Source organism: Acanthochromis polyacanthus, chromosome 14 (assembly GCF_021347895.1).
Source record: "Acanthochromis polyacanthus isolate Apoly-LR-REF ecotype Palm Island chromosome 14, KAUST_Apoly_ChrSc, whole genome shotgun sequence".
Lineage (NCBI taxonomy): Eukaryota > Metazoa > Chordata > Actinopteri > Pomacentridae > Acanthochromis > Acanthochromis polyacanthus.
The window spans coordinates 1,924,867-1,947,813 of record NC_067126.1 but is presented as its reverse complement, the minus strand read 5'-3'; the positions used below and the strand labels follow the sequence as shown (position 1 = coordinate 1,947,813).

The window sequence follows — 22,947 nt, the reverse complement described above, 5'->3', positions numbered from 1 at the left end:
TTTTGGGCCTGGATCTGGACTGGTTTTAAACTGGTTTAAAGCTTGGTTTTGACCCTGGTTCTGGACTGGTATTAAACTGGTTTAAAGCTTGGTTTTGGAGCTGGATCTGGATTGGTTTTAAACTGGTTTAAAGCTTGGTTTTGGAGCTGGATCTGGACTAGTTTTAAACTGGTTTGAAGCTTGGTTTTGGGCCTGAACCTGGACTGGCTTTAAACTGGTTTAAAGCTTGGTTTTGGACCTGGATCTGGACTGGTTTTAAACTGGTTTAAAGCTTGGTTTTGGAGCTGGATCTGGACTGGTTTTAAACTGGTTTAAAGCTTGGTTTTGGGCCTGGATCTGGACTGGTTTTAAACTGGTTTAAAGCTTGGTTTTGACCCTGGTTCTGGACTGGTATTAAACCGGTTTAAAGCTTGGTTTTGGAGCTGGATCTGGATTGGTTTTAAACTGGTTTAAAGCTTGGTTTTGGAGCTGGATCTGGACTAGTTTTAAACTGGTTTGAAGCTTGGTTTTGGGCCTGAACCTGGACTGGCTTTAAACTGGTTTAAAGCTTGGTTTTGGACCTGGATCTGGACTGGTTGTAAACTGGTTCAGAACTCTGTTTTGGACCTGGTTCTGAGTGAGACTGAAGAGATAAAGGTCTGTTAACTCAAAGGTTTAGAGACGCTTCCTGGACCGAAGAACCGGATCAAAAAGCTTCACTCTCAGAGCTGATCCGTAAATTAGTCCATCAACAGAAAATCATTGGTTTCAGCAAAAAATGAAAAAGTTTCCGACTGATGAATGAAGGTGTTCTACTGTTGAATGAAAGTGTTCTACTGTTGAATGAAAGTGTTCTACTGTTGAATGAAAGTGTTCTACTGTTGAATGAAGGTGTTCTACTGTTGAATGAAAGTGTTCTACTGTTGAATGAAAGTGTTCTACTGTTGAATGAAGGTGTTCTACTGTTGAATGAAAGTGTTCTACTGTTGAATGAAAGTGTTCTACTGATGAATGAAGGTGTTCTACTGTTGAATGAAGGTGTTCTACTGATGAATGAAGGTGTTCTACTGTTGAATGAAAGTGTTCTACTGTTGAATGAAGGTGTTCTACTGTTGAATGAAAGTGTTCTACTGTTGAATGAAAGTGTTCTACTGTTGAATGAAAGTGTTCTACTGTTGAATGAAGGTGTTCTACTGTTGAATGAAGGTGTTCTACTGATGAATGAAAGTGTTCTACTGATGAATGAAGGTGTTCTACTGTTGAATGAAAGTGTTCTACTGATGAATGAAGGTGTTCTACTGATGAATGAAGGTGTTCTACTGATGAATGAAAGTGTTCTACTGATGAATGAAGGTGTTCTACTGATGAATGAAGGTGTTCTACTGATGAATGAAGGTGTTCTACTGATGAATGAAAGTGTTCTACTGATGAATGAAGGTGTTCTACTGTTGAATGAAAGTGTTCTACTGATGAATGAAAGTGTTCTACTGTTGAATGAAGGTGTTCTACTGATGAATGAAAGTGTTCTACTGTTGAATGAAGGTGTTCTACTGATGAATGAAAGTGTTCTACTGTTGAATGAAGGTGTTCTACTGATGAATGAAGGTGTTCTACTGATGAATGAAGGTGTTCTACTGATGAATGAAGGTGTTCTACTGATGAATGAAGGTGTTCTACTGTTGAATGAAAGTGTTCTACTGTTGAATGAAAGTGTTCTACTGATGAATGAAGGTGTTCTACTGATGAATGAAGGTGTTCTACTGTTGAATGAAAGTGTTCTACTGTTGAATGAAAGTGTTCTACTGTTGAATGAAGGTGTTCTACTGATGAATGAAAGTGTTCTACTGTTGAATGAAGGTGTTCTACTGATGAATGAAGGTGTTCTACTGTTGAATGAAGGTGTTCTACTGATGAATGAAGGTGTTCTACTGATGAATGAAAGTGTTCTACTGATGAATGAAAGTGTTCTACTGTTGAATGAAAGTGTTCTACTGATGAATGAAGGTGTTCTACTGATGAATGAAAGTGTTCTACTGATGAATGAAGGTGTTCTACTGATGAATGAAAGTGTTCTACTGTTGAATGAAGGTGTTCTACTGATGAATGAAAGTGTTCTACTGATGAATGAAAGTGTTCTACTGATGAAAGTGTTCTACTGATGAATGAAAGTGTTCTACTGATGAATGAAGGTGTTCTACTGTTGAATGAAAGTGTTCTACTGATGAATGAAGGTGTTCTACTGATGAATGAAGGTGTTCTACTGATGAATGAAAGTGTTCTACTGATGAATGAAGGTGTTCTACTGATGAATGAAGGTGTTCTACTGATGAATGAAAGTGTTCTACTGTTGAATGAAGGTGTTCTACTGATGAATGAAGGTGTTCTACTGTTGAATGAAGGTGTTCTACTGATGAATGAAGGTGTTCTACTGATGAATGAAAGTGTTCTACTGATGAATGAAAGTGTTCTACTGTTGAATGAAGGTGTTCTACTGATGAATGAAAGTGTTCTACTGATGAATGAAAGTGTTCTACTGATGAATGAAAGTGTTCTACTGATGAATGAAAGTGTTCTACTGATGAATGAAGGTGTTCTACTGATGAATGAAGTGTTCTACTGATGAATGAAAGTGTTCTACTGATGAATGAAGGTGTTCTACTGATGAATGAAAGTGTTCTACTGATGAATGAAAGTGTTCTACTGATGAATGAAGGTGTTCTACTGATGAATGAAAGTGTTCTACTGATGAATGAAAGTGTTCTACTGATGAATGAAAGTGTTCTACTGATGAAAGTGTTCTACTGATGAATGAAAGTGTTCTACTGATGAATGAAAGTGTTCTACTGATGAATGAAAGTGTTCTACTGATGAAAGTGTTCTACTGATGAATGAAGGTGTTCTACTGTTGAATGAAAGTGTTCTACTGATGAATGAAGGTGTTCTACTGATGAATGAAAGTGTTCTACTGTTGAATGAAGGTGTTCTACTGTTGAATGAAGGTGTTCTACTGATGAATGAAAGTGTTCTACTGATGAATGAAGGTGTTCTACTGATGAATGAAGGTGTTCTACTGATGAATGAAGGTGTTCTACTGATGAATGAAAGTGTTCTACTGATGAATGAAAGTGTTCTACTGATGAATGAAAGTGTTCTACTGATGAATGAAAGTGTTCTACTGATGAAAGTGTTCTACTGATGAATGAAGGTGTTCTACTGATGAATGAAGGTGTTCTACTGATGAATGAAAGTGTTCTACTGATGAAAGTGTTCTACTGATGAATGAAAGTGTTCTACTGATGAATGAAAGTGTTCTACTGATGAATGAAAGTGTTCTACTGATGAATGAAAGTGTTCTACTGATGAATGAAAGTGTTCTACTGATGAATGAAAGTGTTCTACTGATGAATGAAAGTGTTCTACTGATGAATGAAGGTGTTCTACTGATGAATGAAGGTGTTCTACTGATGAATGAAAGTGTTCTACTGATGAATGAAAGTGTTCTACTGTTGAATGAAAGTGTTCTACTGTTGAATGAAGGTGTTCTACTGATGAATGAAGGTGTTCTACTGATGAATGAAGGTGTTCTACTGATGAATGAAAGTGTTCTACTGATGAATGAAGGTGTTCTACTGATGAATGAAGGTGTTCTACTGATGAATGAAGGTGTTCTACTGATGAATGAAGGTGTTCTACTGATGAATGAAAGTGTTCTACTGATGAATGAAAGTGTTCTACTGATGAATGAAGGTGTTCTACTGATGAATGAAGGTGTTCTACTGATGAATGAAAGTGTTCTACTGATGAATGAAAGTGTTCTACTGATGAATGAAGGTGTTCTACTGATGAATGAAGGTGTTCTACTGATGAATGAAGGTGTTCTACTGATGAATGAAAGTGTTCTACTGATGAATGAAGGTGTTCTACTGATGAATGAAAGTGTTCTACTGATGAATGAAGGTGTTCTACTGTTGAATGAAGGTGTTCTACTGATGAATGAAAGTGTTCTACTGATGAAAGTGTTCTACTGATGAATGAAAGTGTTCTACTGATGAATGAAGGTGTTCTACTGATGAATGAAGGTGTTCTACTGATGAATGAAGGTGTTCTACTGATGAATGAAGGTGTTCTACTGATGAATGAAAGTGTTCTACTGATGAATGAAGGTGTTCTACTGATGAATGAAGGTGTTCTACTGATGAATGAAAGTGTTCTACTGATGAATGAAGGTGTTCTACTGATGAATGAAAGTGTTCTACTGATGAATGAAAGTGTTCTACTGATGAATGAAGGTGTTCTACTGTTGAATGAAGGTGTTCTACTGATGAATGAAAGTGTTCTACTGATGAATGAAAGTGTTCTACTGATGAATGAAAGTGTTCTATTGATGAATGAAGGTGTTCTACTGATGAATGAAGGTGTTCTACTGATGAATGAAGGTGTTCTACTGATGAATGAAAGTGTTCTACTGTTGAATGAAAGTGTTCTACTGATGAATGAAAGTGTTCTACTGATGAATGAAAGTGTTCTACTGATGAATGAAGGTGTTCTACTGATGAATGAAAGTGTTCTACTGATGAATGAAAGTGTTCTACTGATGAATGAAGGTGTTCTACTGATGAATGAAGGTGTTCTACTGATGAATGAAAGTGTTCTACTGATGAATGAAAGTGTTCTACTGATGAATGAAAGTGTTCTACTGATGAATGAAGGTGTTCTACTGTTGAATGAAGGTGTTCTACTGATGAATGAAAGTGTTCTACTGATGAATGAAAGTGTTCTACTGATGAATGAAAGTGTTCTACTGATGAATGAAAGTGTTCTACTGATGAATGAAGGTGTTCTACTGATGAATGAAAGTGTTCTACTGATGAATGAAAGTGTTCTACTGATGAATGAAGGTGTTCTACTGATGAATGAAGGTGTTCTACTGATGAATGAAAGTGTTCTACTGATGAATGAAAGTGTTCTACTGATGAATGAAAGTGTTCTACTGATGAATGAAGGTGTTCTACTGTTGAATGAAGGTGTTCTACTGATGAATGAAAGTGTTCTACTGATGAATGAAAGTGTTCTACTGATGAATGAAAGTGTTCTACTGATGAATGAAAGTGTTCTACTGATGAATGAAAGTGTTCTACTGATGAATGAAGGTGTTCTACTGATGAATGAAGGTGTTCTACTGATGAATGAAGGTGTTCTACTGATGAATGAAGGTGTTCTACTGATGAATGAAAGTGTTCTACTGATGAATGAAGGTGTTCTACTGATGAATGAAAGTGTTCTACTGATGAATGAAAGTGTTCTACTGATGAATGAAGGTGTTCTACTGATGAATGAAGGTGTTCTACTGATGAATGAAGGTGTTCTACTGATGAATGAAGGTGTTCTACTGTTGAATGAAGGTGTTCTACTGATGAATGAAGGTGTTCTACTGTTGAATGAAGGTGTTCTACTGATGAATGAAGGTGTTCTACTGATGAATGAAGGTGTTCTACTGATGAATGAAGGTGTTCTACTGTTGAATGAAGGTGTTCTACTGATGAATGAAGGTGTTCTACTGATGAATGAAGGTGTTCTACTGATGAATGAAGGTGTTCTACTGATGAATGAAAGTGTTCTACTGATGAATGAAAGTGTTCTACTGATGAATGAAAGTGTTCTACTGATGAATGAAGGTGTTCTACTGATGAATGAAGGTGCTCTACTGATGAATGAAGGTGTTCTACTGATGAATGAAGGTGTTCTACTGATGAATGAAAGTGTTCTACTGTTGAATGAAGGTGTTCTACTGATGAATGAAAGTTTCCGACTGATGAATGAAGGTGTTCTACTGATGAATGAAAGTTTCCGACTGATGAATGAAGGTGTTCTACTGTTGAATGAAGGTGTTCTACTGATGAATGAAAGTTTCCGACTGATGAATGAAGGTGTTCTACTGATGAATGAAGGTGCTCTACTGTTGAATGAAGGTGTTCTACTGATGAATGAAAGTTTCCGACTGATGAATGAAGGTGCTCTACTGTTGAATGAAGGTGTTCTACTGATGAATGAAAGTTTCCGACTGATGAATGAAGGTGTTCTTCGGACTGCAGGTTGATTACGTTCTCCAAACGTTCTACTAAATGTCCGGTTTATGTTCTGCTGGAGGTTGGTTGGTGAACTGAGGCTGTTTTCTGTCTGAAATCTCAGCAGCGTTACTTCCTGTGTCCACAAAGAGCTGCTGTTCCTGAACTCTGGCTTCGAGCCCCAAACACCCCGGACCCTTTAATGCTTTCAGGCTCTGAGCCGAGGCTTCAGACGAGGACAAAGAGCCACTGGGGGAGTGTGTCTGTAGTATTCCTCATGTTGTGGGACAGTCATGTGTTCAAACAGCCACTCTCTGCAGGTTTTCCTCCCTTATGGGGACATTAAGCAGCTCTGTGGACAGGAATCGGTGGAGTTTGAGGCTGATGCTGCTTTTAAAGGCAGAGAAAGTGAATGTTCAGTGATGAGAACATGATGAAGAACATTCCTCAGGACATCATTCAACCTCCACATTCCCACCAACAAACACACGATTCACATCCCTGCAGCGACCACAACCTCAGCGCTGCTGGTTTACTGGGATTCCTGCGGCTCAAAGCCTCTCAGGGTGGATTTAAATTTAACACATGCTGCAGCCTTTAATACGAGTCTACCGCAGCAGAAATAGACAAGAACAGACCAACAGAAACATGGAGCTGCAGAGATGTTCAGGGTTGGAGTCAGAGATCAGGATGGAAAGTTTCAGACAGAAGTCTTCACTGAAACAACCAAACTGATCTCAGAGAAAAAAACTCCACATCTGAACACAGAATTCAAGCTAACAGAGTTTCAGCTCCAACTTTATATTCACAGCTAACACAGTGGCTAACATGATCCTGCTTGCAATCATTTAAGAACAGGATAATGATAGCCTGTTTACACGTCAGTCAGTCAATCACATCCAACGGTATCGGTGACATGAATAAAGTTCTTCATCCAGCTCCCTCTGTCCAACACTGCAGTCAGAAGTTCTTTGCTTTTCAGACCAGTGTCTTCTTCAAGTACCTTCCTACCGTCCTGTTTACGTGACTTAGGCTAATATAGTAGCTAGCACAATACAGTCAACAAAAACTTAGCAGCTAACATTATACAGTTTAGGTTAACATGGTGGCTAATGCAGTTTTGTTTAATGTAGCAGTTAACATTACTTTGTTAGGTTAAAGTAGTGGCCAATGTTATGTTTAGACAAATGTTAACGTACTAGCTAATGTTATGTTGTTTACATGAATATAGCAGCTAATGTTGTCGAAGTTAGTCTAATCTAGTGACTAAAGTTACCATGTCATTTCAGCTCATGTAGCTACAAATGTTAGCTTTTTAAGCTAATGTAGCGACTAGTATTTTCACTTTTAGACTGATGTAGCAGCTAATGTTATCTTGTTAACAAAAACATAACTGCTAACATTGTCTTGTTTATTCTAATATAGCATCTAATGTAATCATATTAAGCTAACAATATCATTTAGGCTAATATAGCTGCTAATATTACCTTTGTTAAGATAATGTAGTAGCTAATGTTATGTTGTTTACAAAAACAAAACCGTTAACACTGTTTATTCCAGTGTAGCACCAAATGTTATGATGTTAAGCTAACATTATCTCATTTAGGCTATGTAGCTCTATAACGAGCCTTAATCTTGTTTAAGGCTAACTTAACTATTTAACTGATGTTATCTTGTTCTTGCCTGGGGACCAGACAGCCTTTATATTGTGTATTACAAATACACATAAAGTCAGTCTGGAACTGCTCCATTGAACCAAATCTAGCCCAGAGGCGGGACTACCGATCACAGCTTGAATTGGAGAGAGCCAATCAGCGTAACACATGTGTGACGCAATCACTAAGCGACCTAACAATTGCCTTTCCGCCATGATGTTTTGTAGTTTTAACAGCTTCCTTCGCCGTACAGGGGTCCTGAGGAAAATCTAAGCTCTCCCTTTCAACAGTGGAGGGCAGCATTACGCATTCTATCGTACAGCCTGCCGGAATTAAAAATACATCCTTTTTAAAAAGAAAACCTTTAAGAGCTGCTTCTTGTTGAGGTTTTAAGGACAAATTCAGACCGTGCAAAACAGAGGAAAGCGCACGAGAGAAACCTCGCTCTGTTGCGGTCGCCATTTTGTTTGTATGCGGGAGGTGCACAGGTGTTAGATGGGTAATCTCGGCCCTGAAGATGACGCATCGTTAACTCCCGCCTCTGGTGCTCTGATTGGTTCGGTCTGATCTGCTCGGAGCTTGAAAACCTGTCAAAATGTGTCAATGGAGGAGGGCTAGACCGTATTCCCGTATATCCCTTATAACAGGAATACAGTCTAGCTAAGCTAGGCTAATCTTGTTCAGGCCAACGTGTTGGGAACACTGTCTTGTTTAAGGCTAATTCAATGGCTAACATTAACTTGTTTAGTGGCTAGTGTTAGCTTGTTAAGCTGACGTTATCTTGCTTAGGCTGATGTAGTCACTAATGTTATCGCCTTTAGGGCTAATTTACTTGGTCACTCTTTCCTGTTTATACTAACACAGCAACTAATGTTATGTTGTTTAGGCTAATCAGAGGCTAATATTGTCACATTTAAACTAACATTATGTTGTTAAGGTCATGGTAGCAGCTAATGCTATCTTGCTTAGATCGCCATAGAAGTCAATATAATGTCTGTCAGTGGAATGAAAATGCTATTTTTATCTAATTTAGCCTAACACAGTGACTAACGCTAGCTCACTTAGATTAACGTAGTGGCCAACAATAGCTTGTTTGGGCTAACACAGCAGCTAGCATTATCGTTATCTAAAGCCTGCAGAGAAAACCTGTTTCAAGCTCGATTTGTAGTTTTTAGCATTTTTACAAACGTAAGCTGCGTCTAGAATGAAGTATTCTTACTTCAGCATAAAAACAGGAAGAGATCCGTCACTAGATGACAGATCAGAGTTTTTCCAGGGTCATAGCAGCAGGTCAGCAGGTCCAACCAGACAACAGAAGCTCCAGAATGCAGCTAAACGGCCCCAAACCAGCCTTTTGTTGGAGCTTTTACTCTGCTGCTATTCCACTCCTCCCATCCTCCAGCCCACAGTGAGGCCTCTGTTCAGGAGGAGGAGGAGGAGGAGGAAGGAGGCCAAGGACAGCAAGATTTTATGAGTCCATGTGTGAAGGTGTGAAAAGGAGGAAGCTGCCTGGCAACAAGCAGCAAAGAAAAGAAGAAGAGCAGCAGAAAAACAAGCTGCAGCTAAAACACCAGCTGCTTCATTCAGCTTCCAACTCCTCAGCACACCACAAACCACACAAAACAGCAGCAGACAGTTTGTTTCTGTCAGGATCTGAACCAGGGCTGTCCACCATGAGGCCCGTGGGCCAAAAGCGGTCCTCCAGAGGGTCCAATCCGGCCCTCAAAGTGTAAAAATTACAGAGAAGACATTAACTGCAGATAGTAAATTAGTAAAACTATAAATTTAAAATCATTTCTAGACCATGACAAGTTGTTTGGATCAGAAAATAAAATACTAGATTGTTCTTTGTTCTTTTGTTGTTTTCTGTGTCTATTTTGTAATATATTCTCTTATTTTTTTTTTCGCTTTTTTGTCTGACTTTTGTTGCTTGTCTCGTGTTTTTGTTCTTTTGCGTTTCCTTTTTTTTCTCACTTGTGACTTTTTTGTCATTTTGTTTTTTGCTTTGGTCATTTTTTGTCTCACTTGTACTATTTTGTTGCTTTGTAAGTTTTTTGTCAAATATTTTGTCTCGTTTTTGTTTTGTATCGTTTGTCAATTTTTTGTCATTTTGTGTCTCATTTTTGGCATTTTGTGTCTTATTTTCATAATATTTTGTCATGTCTTTGTTGTTCTGTGTCTTTCCTGTCTTCCTTTGTGGTTGTGATCCTCCAGTAAATCCTCCATGGTTCAGCTCCAGGTGACTAAATGTTGTGTTTCTTTGTAGACACTCTGATCTGGAAGTTGTAATGAGGAAATGATAAACTGAGGATGAATGCTGATGAAACTGAACTTATTTTTCTGGATAAATTTCAGGTTGTTCATGATGTTTAGTTTAGATCTAAACGAACTCTCAGAAGATGGTAGAGCTTCAATAGAAACCAACTGGAAGTCCAGCTGGTTTCTACTGAAGAAGACCAGTTTTTTAAAAGTCTTCTAAAGAGTCCAGCTGAAGATAAACACTGAAGCTGCTAACAGGTTGTTTAGCCACAGATGCTAATCAGAGGGAGGAAATTACACTTCCTGGAAGTTTAGTGGAAAAGCACCAAAAACAACTGATACTTACGTCTAAATAAACCTCAAATAAACTCATTCCAGCTGGTTGAGAAGTAGAACAATAGAAGATAAAAGTGTGAACAGCAAGATTTCTTCATTACATGCATTTAAATATAAACAAAGAAACAAACACATTAGCCTAAACAAGGTAACATTAGCCGCTTCATTAGCCTAAACAAGATAATGCTAGCCTAAAGAAGATGTCAGGCCCTACTTTAGCTTGAACAAGATAATGCTAGCTTAGGGCTGCACGATATGGACAAAAAGTCATATCGATATTTTTGTGCTGAATTGCGATATCCGATATTTCTCGATATTTTTTTTCCATTGAATTAATACCATTAAGCCATGTTCTTGGTCAAAACCACATGTGACAAATGTCACAAATGTGCTTTTATTAATGCTTAGCAGCAAAAGAACATGTGCCTAAATTCACAGCTTTTACTAAACAACACTCTCTTAAATAAAAATATAAACCAATGTACTTCACTGTGGAACAGTTTAGATGCAATTTATGCAAAGTGCAAAATAAACAGAAAGTATTCTATCGACCAAAAAACAACAGGTCAGCTGGCTATTCATGAGCTTCTGTTTTTTTGCCAAACAATATGTGTGTATGGTTGAATGGAAGCAATTGTTGTATAAGCGCTTTGAGTACTCTGATGAGTAGTAAAGCGCTATATAAGAGCAAGTCCATTCATATGTGTCCTCCTCTTAAAATCAATTCAAGCATTTTACAGATTAGTGCAAATGTTCAAACACGTAAGCAATTAAGCATTATAAAACAATGTAAAATGGTTCTTGCACAATTATTTTTTGCACATTTTTTTCTGCAAAGCAATATGTTTCCTTCTCTAAAAAAGGACTTGCTGATTTGTGCAAATGTCCAAACATGTAAACAATTGAACAACATACATGTAAACAAGTTCTTGGAACAATTCTTTACTAACCATTCAACTATTAAAATGAGGTAGCGGCAAGTACTGTACATATTACAGATTTTGGGCCAGAAAAACGAGCCTGTCAACACTGTCAGGCTTCAGGGATGCCCTGTGGCAGGTCACAATGTTTCCACTGCAACTAAAAACCCTTTCTGAAGGGGAGCTGGTGGCTGGTACGCAAAGGAACTTCTTAGCCAGGGAGCTCAGTGCTGGAAAGGCAACTTCATGTTCCTTCCACCATTTGAGTGGGTCAGCATCACTCTCTAAACAGGTTGACTGCAGATAGCTTGACAGTTCATGTTCTATTGTCTCTCTCTGTGTGTATTTGGTGGCGGTGGCAGGACTCTCCTTGAAGAAGCTTGCCAGTGATTTCTTTTTCTTAGCTTCAGGTGGCACTGCCACAGCTGCTGCTTCTTGTTCTGCAGGGTCAGGTATAACCTGGCAATAGCCAGATTAATAATTGTGTAGTACTTGATAGTACTCCACAATATCAATCTGGGACCGCTCCATGTAAATCCGTTCGGAGGAAAGAGGCACGGATTGGACAATGCAACAGTATGTCCCGCCTCTGACAGGTTTGTTTTTAGCCAATCGCGGGATCTTCACAACGAGCGGAGCCGATTGGTAGATTAAACTCTTACCAAAACCCATAGGTTAAAAAGCACAAACATCTTTACCATCCAGAAATGCACAAAGAGCCTCTCGTTGTTCTTCCTTCAAAGAAGCGAGAGGAGATTCAGCTAAAACTGACTTAATACCAGCATCTACACGATCGTTGTCCTCCGTTGCCATGTTTGTTTTGATCTACTGCCGCTTGGTGTCGTCTTCACACCCGGATATCCCGCCCCACACACGAATACTGCTGCGTGATTGGCCCGAACCAACTTGGTGCTGTACAAACAGTGAAGGCGGGAGCGGGGCAAGATGGTTTCTTGAGAGATTTGTGAACTCACAAATATCGCGAGAAATCAACTTGCTGGCAAGGTTAGGTCAGGTACACATTTGGCCTCATCTCCCAACAAAGGCTGCGCCTCCAAGATCACTCTGTGATGAGTCAATAAGATCACTCATCCATTTTGTCACATGAGATGTATGTGGCTCTGAATCTTGGGTCCAAAAAAGAGGCGATATCCAACAAGTCGCTGGTAGTTGGATCTGCATATTCGTTATTGAGGTAATCTACAACTCTGGTCTTGATGGACTTACATAGTTCACTATCCCCTTCTTCAGATGCCAGGAGACGAGTGCTGACCAGCTGAAGCACAGGTCTGACGTATGACAGGGTCACGTAGTCCTCTCCTGAGAGAGCATCCGTAAAGTCCTGAAGGGGTTTTAGAGCTTTCTCAATGGCCTCCAGGACCTCTATGTCCTGCCAGGTAAGGACTAGAGATCTAGTTTTTTGTCAGCAGACAGGACTTTGGCCAGTGCTCTTTCTTGCTCCAGGACTCTCTGTATCATTAACAGCCTCAATCCCCAGCGTGTGGGAGACTCTGTGATTAGCTGGTGACATGGAAGACCAAGTTGCTGTTGTACTACAGCCAGTTCTTTTCTTTTCTTCCAGCTATATGAAAAGCTGCTCACGATCCTCTTGCACAGACCAATGGCACGGGTAATGCAGGCATCATCCATGGCATGTCCTGTATCACAAACTGAAAAACACATTCATTGATTTGATACACAGACCAGTGAAATGCAAATTGAAAGCTATATACATTTAGTAGGAATGTGGTGTTTATATATGTGCAAGAAAATGTGTAAGAATAAAAAAAAGTGAAGCGTTGAATCAATTTAAAACAAAGGATCTCAAATTTTGTGGGTCCAGGGCCTCCCTAATAACTAACACAGATAAGCTGAATTTAGACAAATTTTAGAGTTTTATATTCAATTTATATTAGTTTAAGACTGTATTTAGACTAAATTTAGACTGTACAAGATATATGCCAAGTGTAGATCAATTTGAAGTCAAATTCTAAGACAAAGAACAAAATTTTAACCATCTAATTACATTTTTAGCTTGGTTTAAATCAAATTTTTCCCAAAGTTTCCACTCTACTTGGAATGCATTAGACAGAAAAACATTGGACCCATTTTAGACTTAGTTTTAAAAAAAAAATCAGAACACAGGGGATGCATGACTTTGCCAAAAAGTTTTGTCATCACTTGTAGAAACATCACCTTAATATTTCAGTGTAACCTTTAATGTTATTGTTTTAAATTATTCTCACAGTAAGCAAAGTAGACATTATATCTTTGTAAAATTATTATTTTTATAATATATATTTTTGGAATATTTTAGTATTGCACTTACCAATGGCCAAATGTAGTCTGTGCCCAAAGCACTGCATCCGTAGCCACTTGTTGAGCTGCAGCGCCTTGACAACGTTTGTCCCGTTGTCAGTAGTTACGGCCACTAGTCTTTCCAGGTTGAGCTTCCAGCTCGATAGGGCATCTTGCAGAGCCTCTGCTATGTGTTCCCCGGTATGGTCCTGGGGAAAGTAGCTCATCTGGAGACATGCAGATTTTATATCCCACTCTTCCATGAAATGTATTGTTACACACATGTATGGTTCACACGTCCTGATGGACCACATGTCGGATGTCAGGGCAAAATGAGACAATTGAGCGAGACGGGTGTCCATGCGGTTTCGTACTTCCGTGTACATTTTTGGTAGCACTTCATTTGAGAAATAATTTCGTCCAAACCACCTCCATATGACTGATCCATTATTCCGTTTTTTGGAAACCAGCTCCTCTTCCACAACTTCTGCCGTGTCAGACTCCATTGTTGTTTATGTCCTGCTGCAGCAGTGAGCGGGAATGGGCGGGTTAACTTCCAGGAAGGACAGGCGCGGGGAAAATTGCCGGGGGAGAGCAAAAAGTGGCACAAGTGGCTAAAAGTGACACACGTATATATCGTTATTAACGATATTGTCTAATCCTATATCGAGAAGCACAAAAAACTCGATAAAACGATAAATTCGATATATCGCGCAGCCCTATGCTAGCTGCTACATGAGTTGACACAAGATAACACTAGCTGCTATATCAATATAAACATGCTAATGATAGCCTAAACAAGATATTGCTAGCTGCTAAATCAATGTACACAAGCTAATTACAGCCCAAAGAAGCTATTGCTAACTGTTACATTAGCCTAAAGATGAGGTAGTTAACACCCCCATTCAGGCAAAAACAAGGACTGTTAGTTTTCTTCAAAGTCTCAGTTCTAATCTGACCTGAAGAGAAACAGAACCGTGATGAAGAAAGACGCTATTCTCAGGTTCTAGCAGAATGTATTCTTGATTTCAGACCTTTAAAATCATGGTGTGATTCAGTTTGTTCTGTCCCTGAACTGTCCTCCAGCTTTAATACCTAAATACTGAGTTTAATCTGAAATAATCCATCCACCGCTGGACTCTCAGACCAGACAGATTACAGGAAGTAATGAGCAGCAGAGCAGAGAGCTGCAAGTGGGTCAGAACAGAACCGATAACGTCACTTCAGGTTCATCATGTCAGAAACCTTCCAATCATCCCAGTTTACTTCACAGTTCCAGTCCTGAAGACCAGAGAGCCTCCGGCGGCGACCCAGATACCAGAACGAGGTGAAGAACCAGCCGAGGATCTTTAGCTCTCTGGAACACTCTGAAGTCATGACATCCATGAATAAAAACCACTAAATCATACCATTTATCAAACTAAATATCCACATTATCAACAGATCTGGAACTACTCGTGTGAAGTTCAACCATTAAAGCCTCCAGTTAGTTTCATGTATGACCTTTAGAAACAGAAAAATCCCAACAAACAGTTTGTATCCCGTTCTTAATGAACCATTTCTATCTACATTCAGTGTGATCTGATGGAGTTCTTCAGCTCTCAATGAGGACAAGCCACTCATTACTCAGAAATAACACGTCAGAACAGTTTTATATGACACTGATTTTAAAAAATGCATTTACCATTCAGATTTTTCTCGTTCTATGGACTTGATGAATGAACCTCTTCTGTTCAGGACACAAAAATCTGAAATGAGCCATTCTAACGCTCATTAAACCCAGCAGACCAAAAAATATCTTTAATAATTCTTATTTTTTTAAAAACATTTTCAATGATCCTCAAACATCACAACCATCTGGAAGAAGCTGGAACCAAGAACCCACCAGCTCAGTTTCAGTCACAACGTTCTGTGTTCTCCATCTAGAAGCTTTCTGCTCTGGAGGTCAGATCTTCACTCAGAGTGGAGCTTGGATCTGATCCTGAACCAGCAGACAGGACCAGATGGGCTCTGAGGTTCTTTCATGATTATCTGGCAGCAGGAACTTGGAAGAACATCCAGAACAGAGAACGTCTAATTAAGGACGTCCCAGAGGAACGGTTTGGAACCGTCCATTCTCCTCCACACACTGAGAACGTTATTAAACGGTTTCCTCTCCAACAAACATCTCAACATTCTCCTGCTTTAGTTCTACTTTACCAACATCAGAGTTCTACACGTGGTGCTGGAGAACATCCAGAGAACCATAGAGATGTTCTCAGGCCAGTTTAATAAAAGTGAGACAAACTGGAACCAGAACCTACAGATTAAAGGAACCAGTAGAACCAGAACCTACAGATTAAAGGAACCAGTAGAACCAGAACCTACAGACTGAAGGAACCAGTAGAACCAGAACCTACAGATTAAAGGAACCAGTAGAACCAGAACCTACAGATTAAAGGAACCAGTAGAACCAGAACCTACAGACTGAAGGAACCAGTAGAACCAGAACCTACAGATTAAAGGAACCAGTAGAACCAGAACCTACAGACTGAAAGAACCACCAGAACCAGAACCTACAGACTGAAGGAACCAGTAGAACCAGAACCTACAGATTAAAGGAACCAGTAGAACCAGAACCTACAGACTGAAGAAACTAACAGAACCAGAACCTACAGACTGAAGGAACCAGTAGAACCAGAACCTACTGATTAAAGGAACCAGTAGAACCAGAACCTACAGACTGAAGGAACCAGTAGAACCAGAACCTACAGACTGAAAGAACCACCAGAACCAGAACCTACAGACTGAATGAACCAGTAGAACCAGAACCTACAGATTAAAGGAACCTGTAGAACCAGAACCTACAGACTGAAGAAACTAACAGAACCAGAACCTACAGACTGAAGGAACCACCAGAACCAGAACCTACAGACTGAAGGAACCAGTAGAACCAGAACCTACAGATTAAAGGAACCAGTAGAACCAGAACCTACAGACTGAAGGAACCAGTAGAACCAGAACCTACAGACTGAAGGAACCACCAGAACCAGAACCTACAGGCTGAAAAAAACAGTAGAACCAGAACCTACAGGCTGAAGGAACCACCAGAACCAGAACCTACAGACTGAAAGAACCAACAGAGAGAACAGCTGGAGAACCACCATCAGTCACTCAAACATCACTTTAAACGACTAAAACGTGCCTGGATTAGTTGAAGTTTGTCTAAAAGAACTGAAGCTGTGTTCTAGAACATTCAAACATCCTGGTACCAGAACATTCTGGTACCAGTAGAAAAAATCTAAACAGACGTTTAGATTGTTAAGAATCAGATCAGATGAAACAATGACTCAGTCTGGAGATGATTTAGAACGTTAGAACCCACAACTCACACTGAGCTGAACCACAGAACCAATGAACCAGAGAACTGGACTCTAACTGGGTTAGCAGAACTCTAACCGTTGGCTTTATTAGTAAACGGGTCGACTGAAGCAGCAGATGAAGGATTAATGGAAAAAACAGCAACTAGTTGGTTTCCATGGCAACAACTAGAGCATCATGAGGAGTGTGTGTCAGTGTGTGTCAGTGTGTGTTATGTGTGTGTGTTCCAGGGTAAAGCCCGCTGACCCAGTTTATTTCTGGACGCTCGTTGGACTCGATGCTTTAACGGTTTGATTAAAAGTGACGCTCTGGTTCTAGACGTCTGTAGATGCTGAGAGATTAATAATAATAATAATAATAAAGCAAACAAAGAGGAACGTTTCAGAACCAGGAAGGAGTGGAGACGTGTTAAAAATAAACAGTTATTTGTGTTATTTCTGGACTTCCTGTTAGAAGAGTTCACTGCTCCATGGAAACATCAGTCAGAACGTTAAAATAAATCCAGTTTATCGTCACATGAAGCAGAGAAACGCCTCAAAGTCTGCTTCTTCTATGAGAACACTGAAGTAACGAAGCGTTCTAAAGCAACACCTAGAACCATCAGCCATCCTCCAGGTTAAATCAGGATTTCAATCTTTATTCTGGAAAATGAAAATAAATGCAGTTCCTCATCAAACACACACAGAAAAGATGAACTAAACAGAAAGAAAACATCAGTGGATGAGTTCAGCACTAAAGAAGGTCCAGAAGCAGAAAGATTTAGACCAACAAATAGAATGTAAAGGACGTTTAACAGATCGTAGTCTGACCATGGAGCTGAGCACTGATTAAAGGTCTTTGTGTTATTGATCAGATCTTAGCTCCACCTCCTGGTTCCTCATGGAGCAAACATCTGAACACGTCTCAGAAAGACGCTAAAATCTGAATAAAAACTAAAAAACACGAACAATCAGAAAAGAGCAGAAAGAATCTAAAGATAGTTATTGATTATTGATTGATCTGCAGAATGCTTGATCAAAGAATGAAACGTTTGTTATGATTCAGTAAAAACTGAGTTTCTTCTCAAACGAAACCAGAAAACGTCAGATAAAACTGATAATCAATCAGTCCCCCAATCACCGATCAATCAGCTGATCAGTTCATTCTGGTAATCAATGAGTTCAAGGAGCAAAGAAACCAGAAAATCTTCACTGAAATCTGAAAGTTTTTCTTTAAAAATGAGTCGAATCAACAAAAACTGAAGAAATAAACTAAAATTCAGATGAAAGAAAATGAATTCATTTAGGGAGAATAAAATGTGAATGAGTGACGTCAAAGAGGACAAACTGACTGGTTTCTGTCCTTCTATTGATTATCTCTGATATTTAGGATGTCTGGTTAGTGATTAATGAGGAAATCCTTCAGATTTGAACCAATAAATCAGTGAATCTGACTTTAACAGCTTCCTGTTCCTGCTGATCAGTAATCGATCAGAGCTATTGATCAGTTCTCATATGTATTGATTACCTTCCAGGCTGAAGTCCAGCAGGACGTACTCCAGCACGGTGTCGGTCCTGGTCTCCACCTGCGGCCTCCTCAGGGTGGAGTAGATCTTCCCGGGGCTGCTGTCCTCCGGGTCCTCCAGCTTCCTCAGGCCGCAGCCCATGGCCTCCGAGGCGGGGACGGAGCGGCTCGGCGCGGGGTCAGAACCGGAGCGGAGGGAGGGAGGGTTCACCGGGAGCGGCTCATCCCGGCTCCGGTCCTCCTGGTTCAGGTCTGAGCTGGTCGAGGAGCGGAGAGGAGCTCTGGAGGTTCCTGGAGCTGCTGCTGGAGGTTCTGCTGTAGAACTGAACGTGGAGGAAAGTTACTGGAGATGAAGCTGGAGGCGGTGAGGGCGGAGAGGAGACAACTTCCGGTCACGACTTCAAAACAAAACACAAACGAATCACAAACGAGCTCAGACTGAATATAATAGAATACTTTTCATCTGTTTGAGTGAATAAATCAAATATATAACTAATATTCATTAAAATAAAGGTAGTTTTAGTTTAATGAAATTCAGTTATTCATAAAAACATGAATAATTTTTAAATATTAACCCTCCTCCTGTCCTCATTTACAGGCACCAGAAAATGTTTTTTATTTTTAAAAATCCCAAAAAAATTTCCAAAAAATTTCCAAATTCCTGAAAATTTGCAAAACTTTCAAGTTTAAAAAAAAAATCCTTTAAAATTTCCCTTAATTTTTTTTAATGCCCCAAATGTGGCCAGAAAATTCTTGTAAATATTTTTTAAATGAGTAAAAATCTTCCAAAAAATCCTAAAAATATCTAAAGCGATTCCATAAAGATCAGTAAAACTTCTAATGTTTTCTTTAAGAACATTCACATAAAAAAATTCTCTGGATTTTGGTTTATTTTTATGTGAATGTTCCTAAAGAAAACATTTTAACATTTATTTTTTTCTGCCAAAAAATGTTCAAAGATTTCCCAAAAACGTTCAAAATGTGGACATCAGAAAATATAATGTGTTTTTTTTTCACACTTTCAAACTTTCAAACGGGTCAGTTTGACCTGCAGGACGACACGAGGGTTAAAAACGACAGTTTAATCATTCTAGAGATTTACCTGATTAGCTTAAATATTAATGTTCTGATTTATAATAGAAAGTTATTTAATGTCATTAAAATCCCAGAGTTCAGATCCTACGATGTTTTAGAAACAACCAACCATCTGATGGATAATTTATTTAACAATCGATTGGCTGGTTGGTGATCAGAGACTTTATTGATCCAGAGAGAAACCAATCTGTCCACAAAGGAAAAACTGAAGCTGTCATCTCATCGTCTCTGATTCTGCTAAATAAAGATTAAAAATAAAATGTTTCCTGATTTTAAGCAGAAGTTTCTCTTTTTGTTTTATTGTTTTATTTTGTACCTTTGTGATCATATATTTGTTGCTTTTAATCAGTAAATGTTGAATTTGTGCTCATTTAAACCATAGATATATTTATTTTTCTACATCCACACCAATAATCTGATCACTTAATCATTATTTCATTATTGATTCTTTATAAATGAATCATTTCTTTTAAACACATCAAATGTCCTCAAACTGTTTCCTGATTAAAGACTTAAATTATAAAACAAACCTGAACTAATCATCAGTTTAATCCCGTCACTGATCACTGATGAACTCATCCTGTCTTCAGTCCAAACAGTAGCTTCTGTTTCTGATTTATCTGATTTTATCTACAGGTTGCTCCGCCTATTGGCTCGTGCTTTTATTTTGAAAGCTCTCGTGTGCAGCATGATTTCCGGTCGTCGTTAACAGCTGCAGCCTGATGTTGCTGAGTTTCTGTGGATAAAAGTTCTTCAGAAACTCTGATCTGTGAGAGAAAACTTTTAACCTGAAACCATTTATTCACGCCTTCATCAGTTTCCGGTTTAGCGCCACCAGCAGGTCAAAGTTCACAGAAATAATAATAATATACGAATATTAATGAGGTCTGGCTTTTAATTCTCTTTGGGTTTTTAGTGTCTTTTGTTTATTTTTCTTATTTTGTGTCTTTGTGATGTTTTCTTTTGTTTGTTTTGTGTCTCATTGTTTTTGTTTGTGTCTCTTTGTGTTGTTTTGTGAGTCTTTGTGGTCGTTTTCAGGATGTTTTGGCTTATTTGTGTCATTTTGTTTTAATTTTGGGTCTTCTGTTGTGGTTTTACATCTCTTTATGATTATTTTCGTGTCTTTATTTTTGTTTTGACTCCGTTTGTGCTTTTTTTATGTCTTTGTCTGAGTTTTTCGTGTTTGGTTTGTGTCTCTGTGCTCATTTAGTTTATTTTTGTGGAGATTTTGCATCAATTTGTGGCTGTTTTTTGGTTGTTTGGTGTCTTTTTGGTTATTTTATTCCTTATTTTTGTTTTTTTCTTGTGTCTTTTTTAGTTGTTTGGTGTCTTTTTTTGGTTGTTTTGTGCCTTTATTGTTGTTTTGTGTCTTTCTAGTTTTGTTTCTTTTTGGTTGTTTTGTGTCTTTCTTTGGTTGTTTGGTGCCTTTATTGTTGTTTGGTGTCTTTTTTGGTTGTTTTTTAATCTCTCGTCATTTCGAGTCTCACATTAAATGACAGCATTCAGAGACTCAGAGGAAGAAGACAACCTGAACGTGGAGGAGTTGTTTGTTGGTCGGTTCTTCCACTGAGAACATGGTACCAGTCATGAACGTCTTTAAGTCCATCATTAGTGCAGGAAGTCCTCCTCCATCCCATAAACCCACCAGCAGCCTGTAAATAAGCAGAAACAGGTCCAGGCGCTTTCATGAGCCGTTGGTTTGTGGCTCGTGTTCATGTTTCCATCAGTAATGAGCTTCAGCAGAACATCGGAGGTTCTGCAGGTCTCTACAGGAAGTAGAGGTCAGAGGTCAGCGTGGAGAACCTGTGTGAAGGTTTGAACAGACCTCAGATCAGTCGGACTATCGGTCATGAAGAAGGTTTGATGTCTGATCCATCTGTTTTCTTTTGAGGTCATTTGGAGGTTTTTGTGCTTCTTTTGGTGGTAAATGTGTGTTTAACCCCACAGCTATCCGATATTTAAAATATTTGTCACTTAAATGTTTCAGATGATCAAACTAATATCAAAGAAAACGCAAAAAGCAGTTTTGAAATCATGATTTCATTTCTTTAATTCTATCCAGTCCATCCTGTTCTATGTATAAAATCAATGACCTCCTGAGCGACCAACAGACCAGATTCATTTGTTTTTTGGGTTCAGGTTCTCCATCCAGACCTTCAGATGGTTCCTGCCAGGCTGGTGGAACTAAACATCACTAGATAGAACCTGTGTTTATTGTGAAGCAGCTGAAGGGTCTCAGAAAGCAGCACATGATGCCACGTTCTAAAGAGATTCAAGAACAGATACGGAACAAAGTCATAGACATCCATCAGTCTGGAGGGTTCCAAAGCCACTGCTGAGGCTCTGGGACAACACAGAACCTCTGTGAGAGACATTATCCACAGATGGAGAAACATGGAACAGTGGAGAACCTTCAGGAGTGGACCAACTACCAACATTTCCCCAAGAACATCTACATCTAATCCAGGAGGTCACAGAAGAACCCAGAGGAACATCTAAAGATCTGCAGACCTTACTGGCCTCAGTTAAGGTCCGTCTGCATGATTCCACAGTGAGGAAGACTTTGGAGGAAATGGATCCATGGGAGAGTTAAAGATTAAACCTCTGCTGACCTAAAAAAAATCATGAAGGTTCATCTGGTGTTTACAGTAAAACATCTGGTGATCTCCAAGACTTCAGGAGAACATCATGTGGATTGCCTCCTAAGAAGAGTCAGGACCAGACAAGAGTGATTTAGAAGGAAATCTGCCACCTCACCTGGGTCAGAGGAACCAGGACCCCCTGGAGACCTGGGAACATCTGGTGACCAAGCCTGGGGGCCTCATGGAGCTCAGGTGGACACAGCTTGAAGAAGTAACACCAGGCAAATCAGGGTTGGGTGCTATGTTCACCAGGCAGGAGGCAGGACCAGGTACCTGGGCGCCCCCTGGTGGTGCAGACTGGATGTGGGATGTAGAACATCTTAGAGATAAGATGAGAAGCTCAAACATCTGGAGGAAACTCAGTAGAGTCACTGCAGGATCCAGCTGAGGAGATCTGGACATCCGATTCTCCCCTGAGGTAGACCCAGAACTCTTTAAAGGGTTTACGTATCTGATCTGGCCTGGAAACACCTTGAAATCGCCAGGAGGAACTAGAAATCCTCACTGGGTAGAACATCTAGAATGAACTGCTTCATCTGCTGCCTCCTCGACCCCAGTAAGGACAAGAACATGGATGGATGATCCGTTCTGTCTGGAGTACAACTAAAACTGTGTTCCACAGAAGAACGTGATACCAGCAGTGGAACATGATGGAGATAGTGCTGGTTGGAGGACCTGGACGACTTGTCACAAATTCTGCTCTTTGTCAGAAGAACCTGTTGAAGAAGATCCACCATCAGATCAGGACCTGAAGCTCAACACTGATGGACCCAAAGATCACAAACCGGTCCAACTCTGAGAGACTCAACAAGAACTAGATGGAGGTCCTGGAGTC

At 39.4% G+C, this 22,947-nt stretch overlaps 2 protein-coding genes and 1 long non-coding RNA gene across 14 annotated transcripts in view; 1 reads left to right on the top strand and 2 right to left on the bottom strand.

Annotated features, from left to right (window-relative positions):
- Window positions 1–18,725, bottom strand: part of rftn2 (raftlin family member 2) — a 29,053-nt gene extending 10,328 nt beyond the window's left edge. Inside the window, exon 1 of one of the 2 annotated variants that reach the window (XM_051959351.1) lies at window positions 18,379–18,725. In XM_051959351.1, the coding sequence (XP_051815311.1) occupies window positions 18,379–18,517 (139 nt within the window). In that variant the 5' untranslated portion in view covers window positions 18,518–18,725. Of the gene's footprint in view, window positions 1–8,918; window positions 9,058–18,378 lie in introns of those variants that run through there. The other variant, XM_051959350.1, reaches the window with a different exon arrangement.
- LOC127537224 (uncharacterized) lies at window positions 640–6,233 on the top strand. Of its 3 annotated transcripts, none has more exons than XM_051959347.1 (4): window positions 640–1,794; window positions 2,958–2,978; window positions 4,983–5,003; window positions 6,054–6,233. In XM_051959347.1, the coding sequence occupies exons 1-4, from the start codon at window positions 777–779 to the stop codon at window positions 6,074–6,076; spliced, it is 1,083 nt and encodes a 360-aa protein (XP_051815307.1). In that variant the 5' UTR covers window positions 640–776; the 3' UTR covers window positions 6,077–6,233. The 3 variants fall into 3 exon arrangements, with proteins under 3 accessions (XP_051815307.1, XP_051815308.1, XP_051815309.1); XM_051959348.1 differs by lacking the exon at window positions 4,983–5,003 and adding an exon at window positions 4,689–4,709; XM_051959349.1 differs by lacking the exon at window positions 4,983–5,003 and adding an exon at window positions 4,269–4,289.
- On the bottom strand, window positions 15,824–16,770 carry LOC127537225 (uncharacterized). Of its 9 annotated transcripts, none has more exons than XR_007946855.1 (5): window positions 16,548–16,770; window positions 16,420–16,515; window positions 16,356–16,387; window positions 16,228–16,291; window positions 15,824–16,195 (listed from the first exon to the last, which is right to left on the bottom strand). It is a non-coding gene; the product is annotated as an uncharacterized LOC127537225 (long non-coding RNA). The 9 variants fall into 9 exon arrangements; XR_007946858.1 differs by having other exon boundaries at window positions 15,824–16,131; XR_007946857.1 differs by having other exon boundaries at window positions 16,356–16,451; window positions 16,484–16,515.
- Window positions 18,726–22,947: the final 4,222 nt, after the last annotated feature.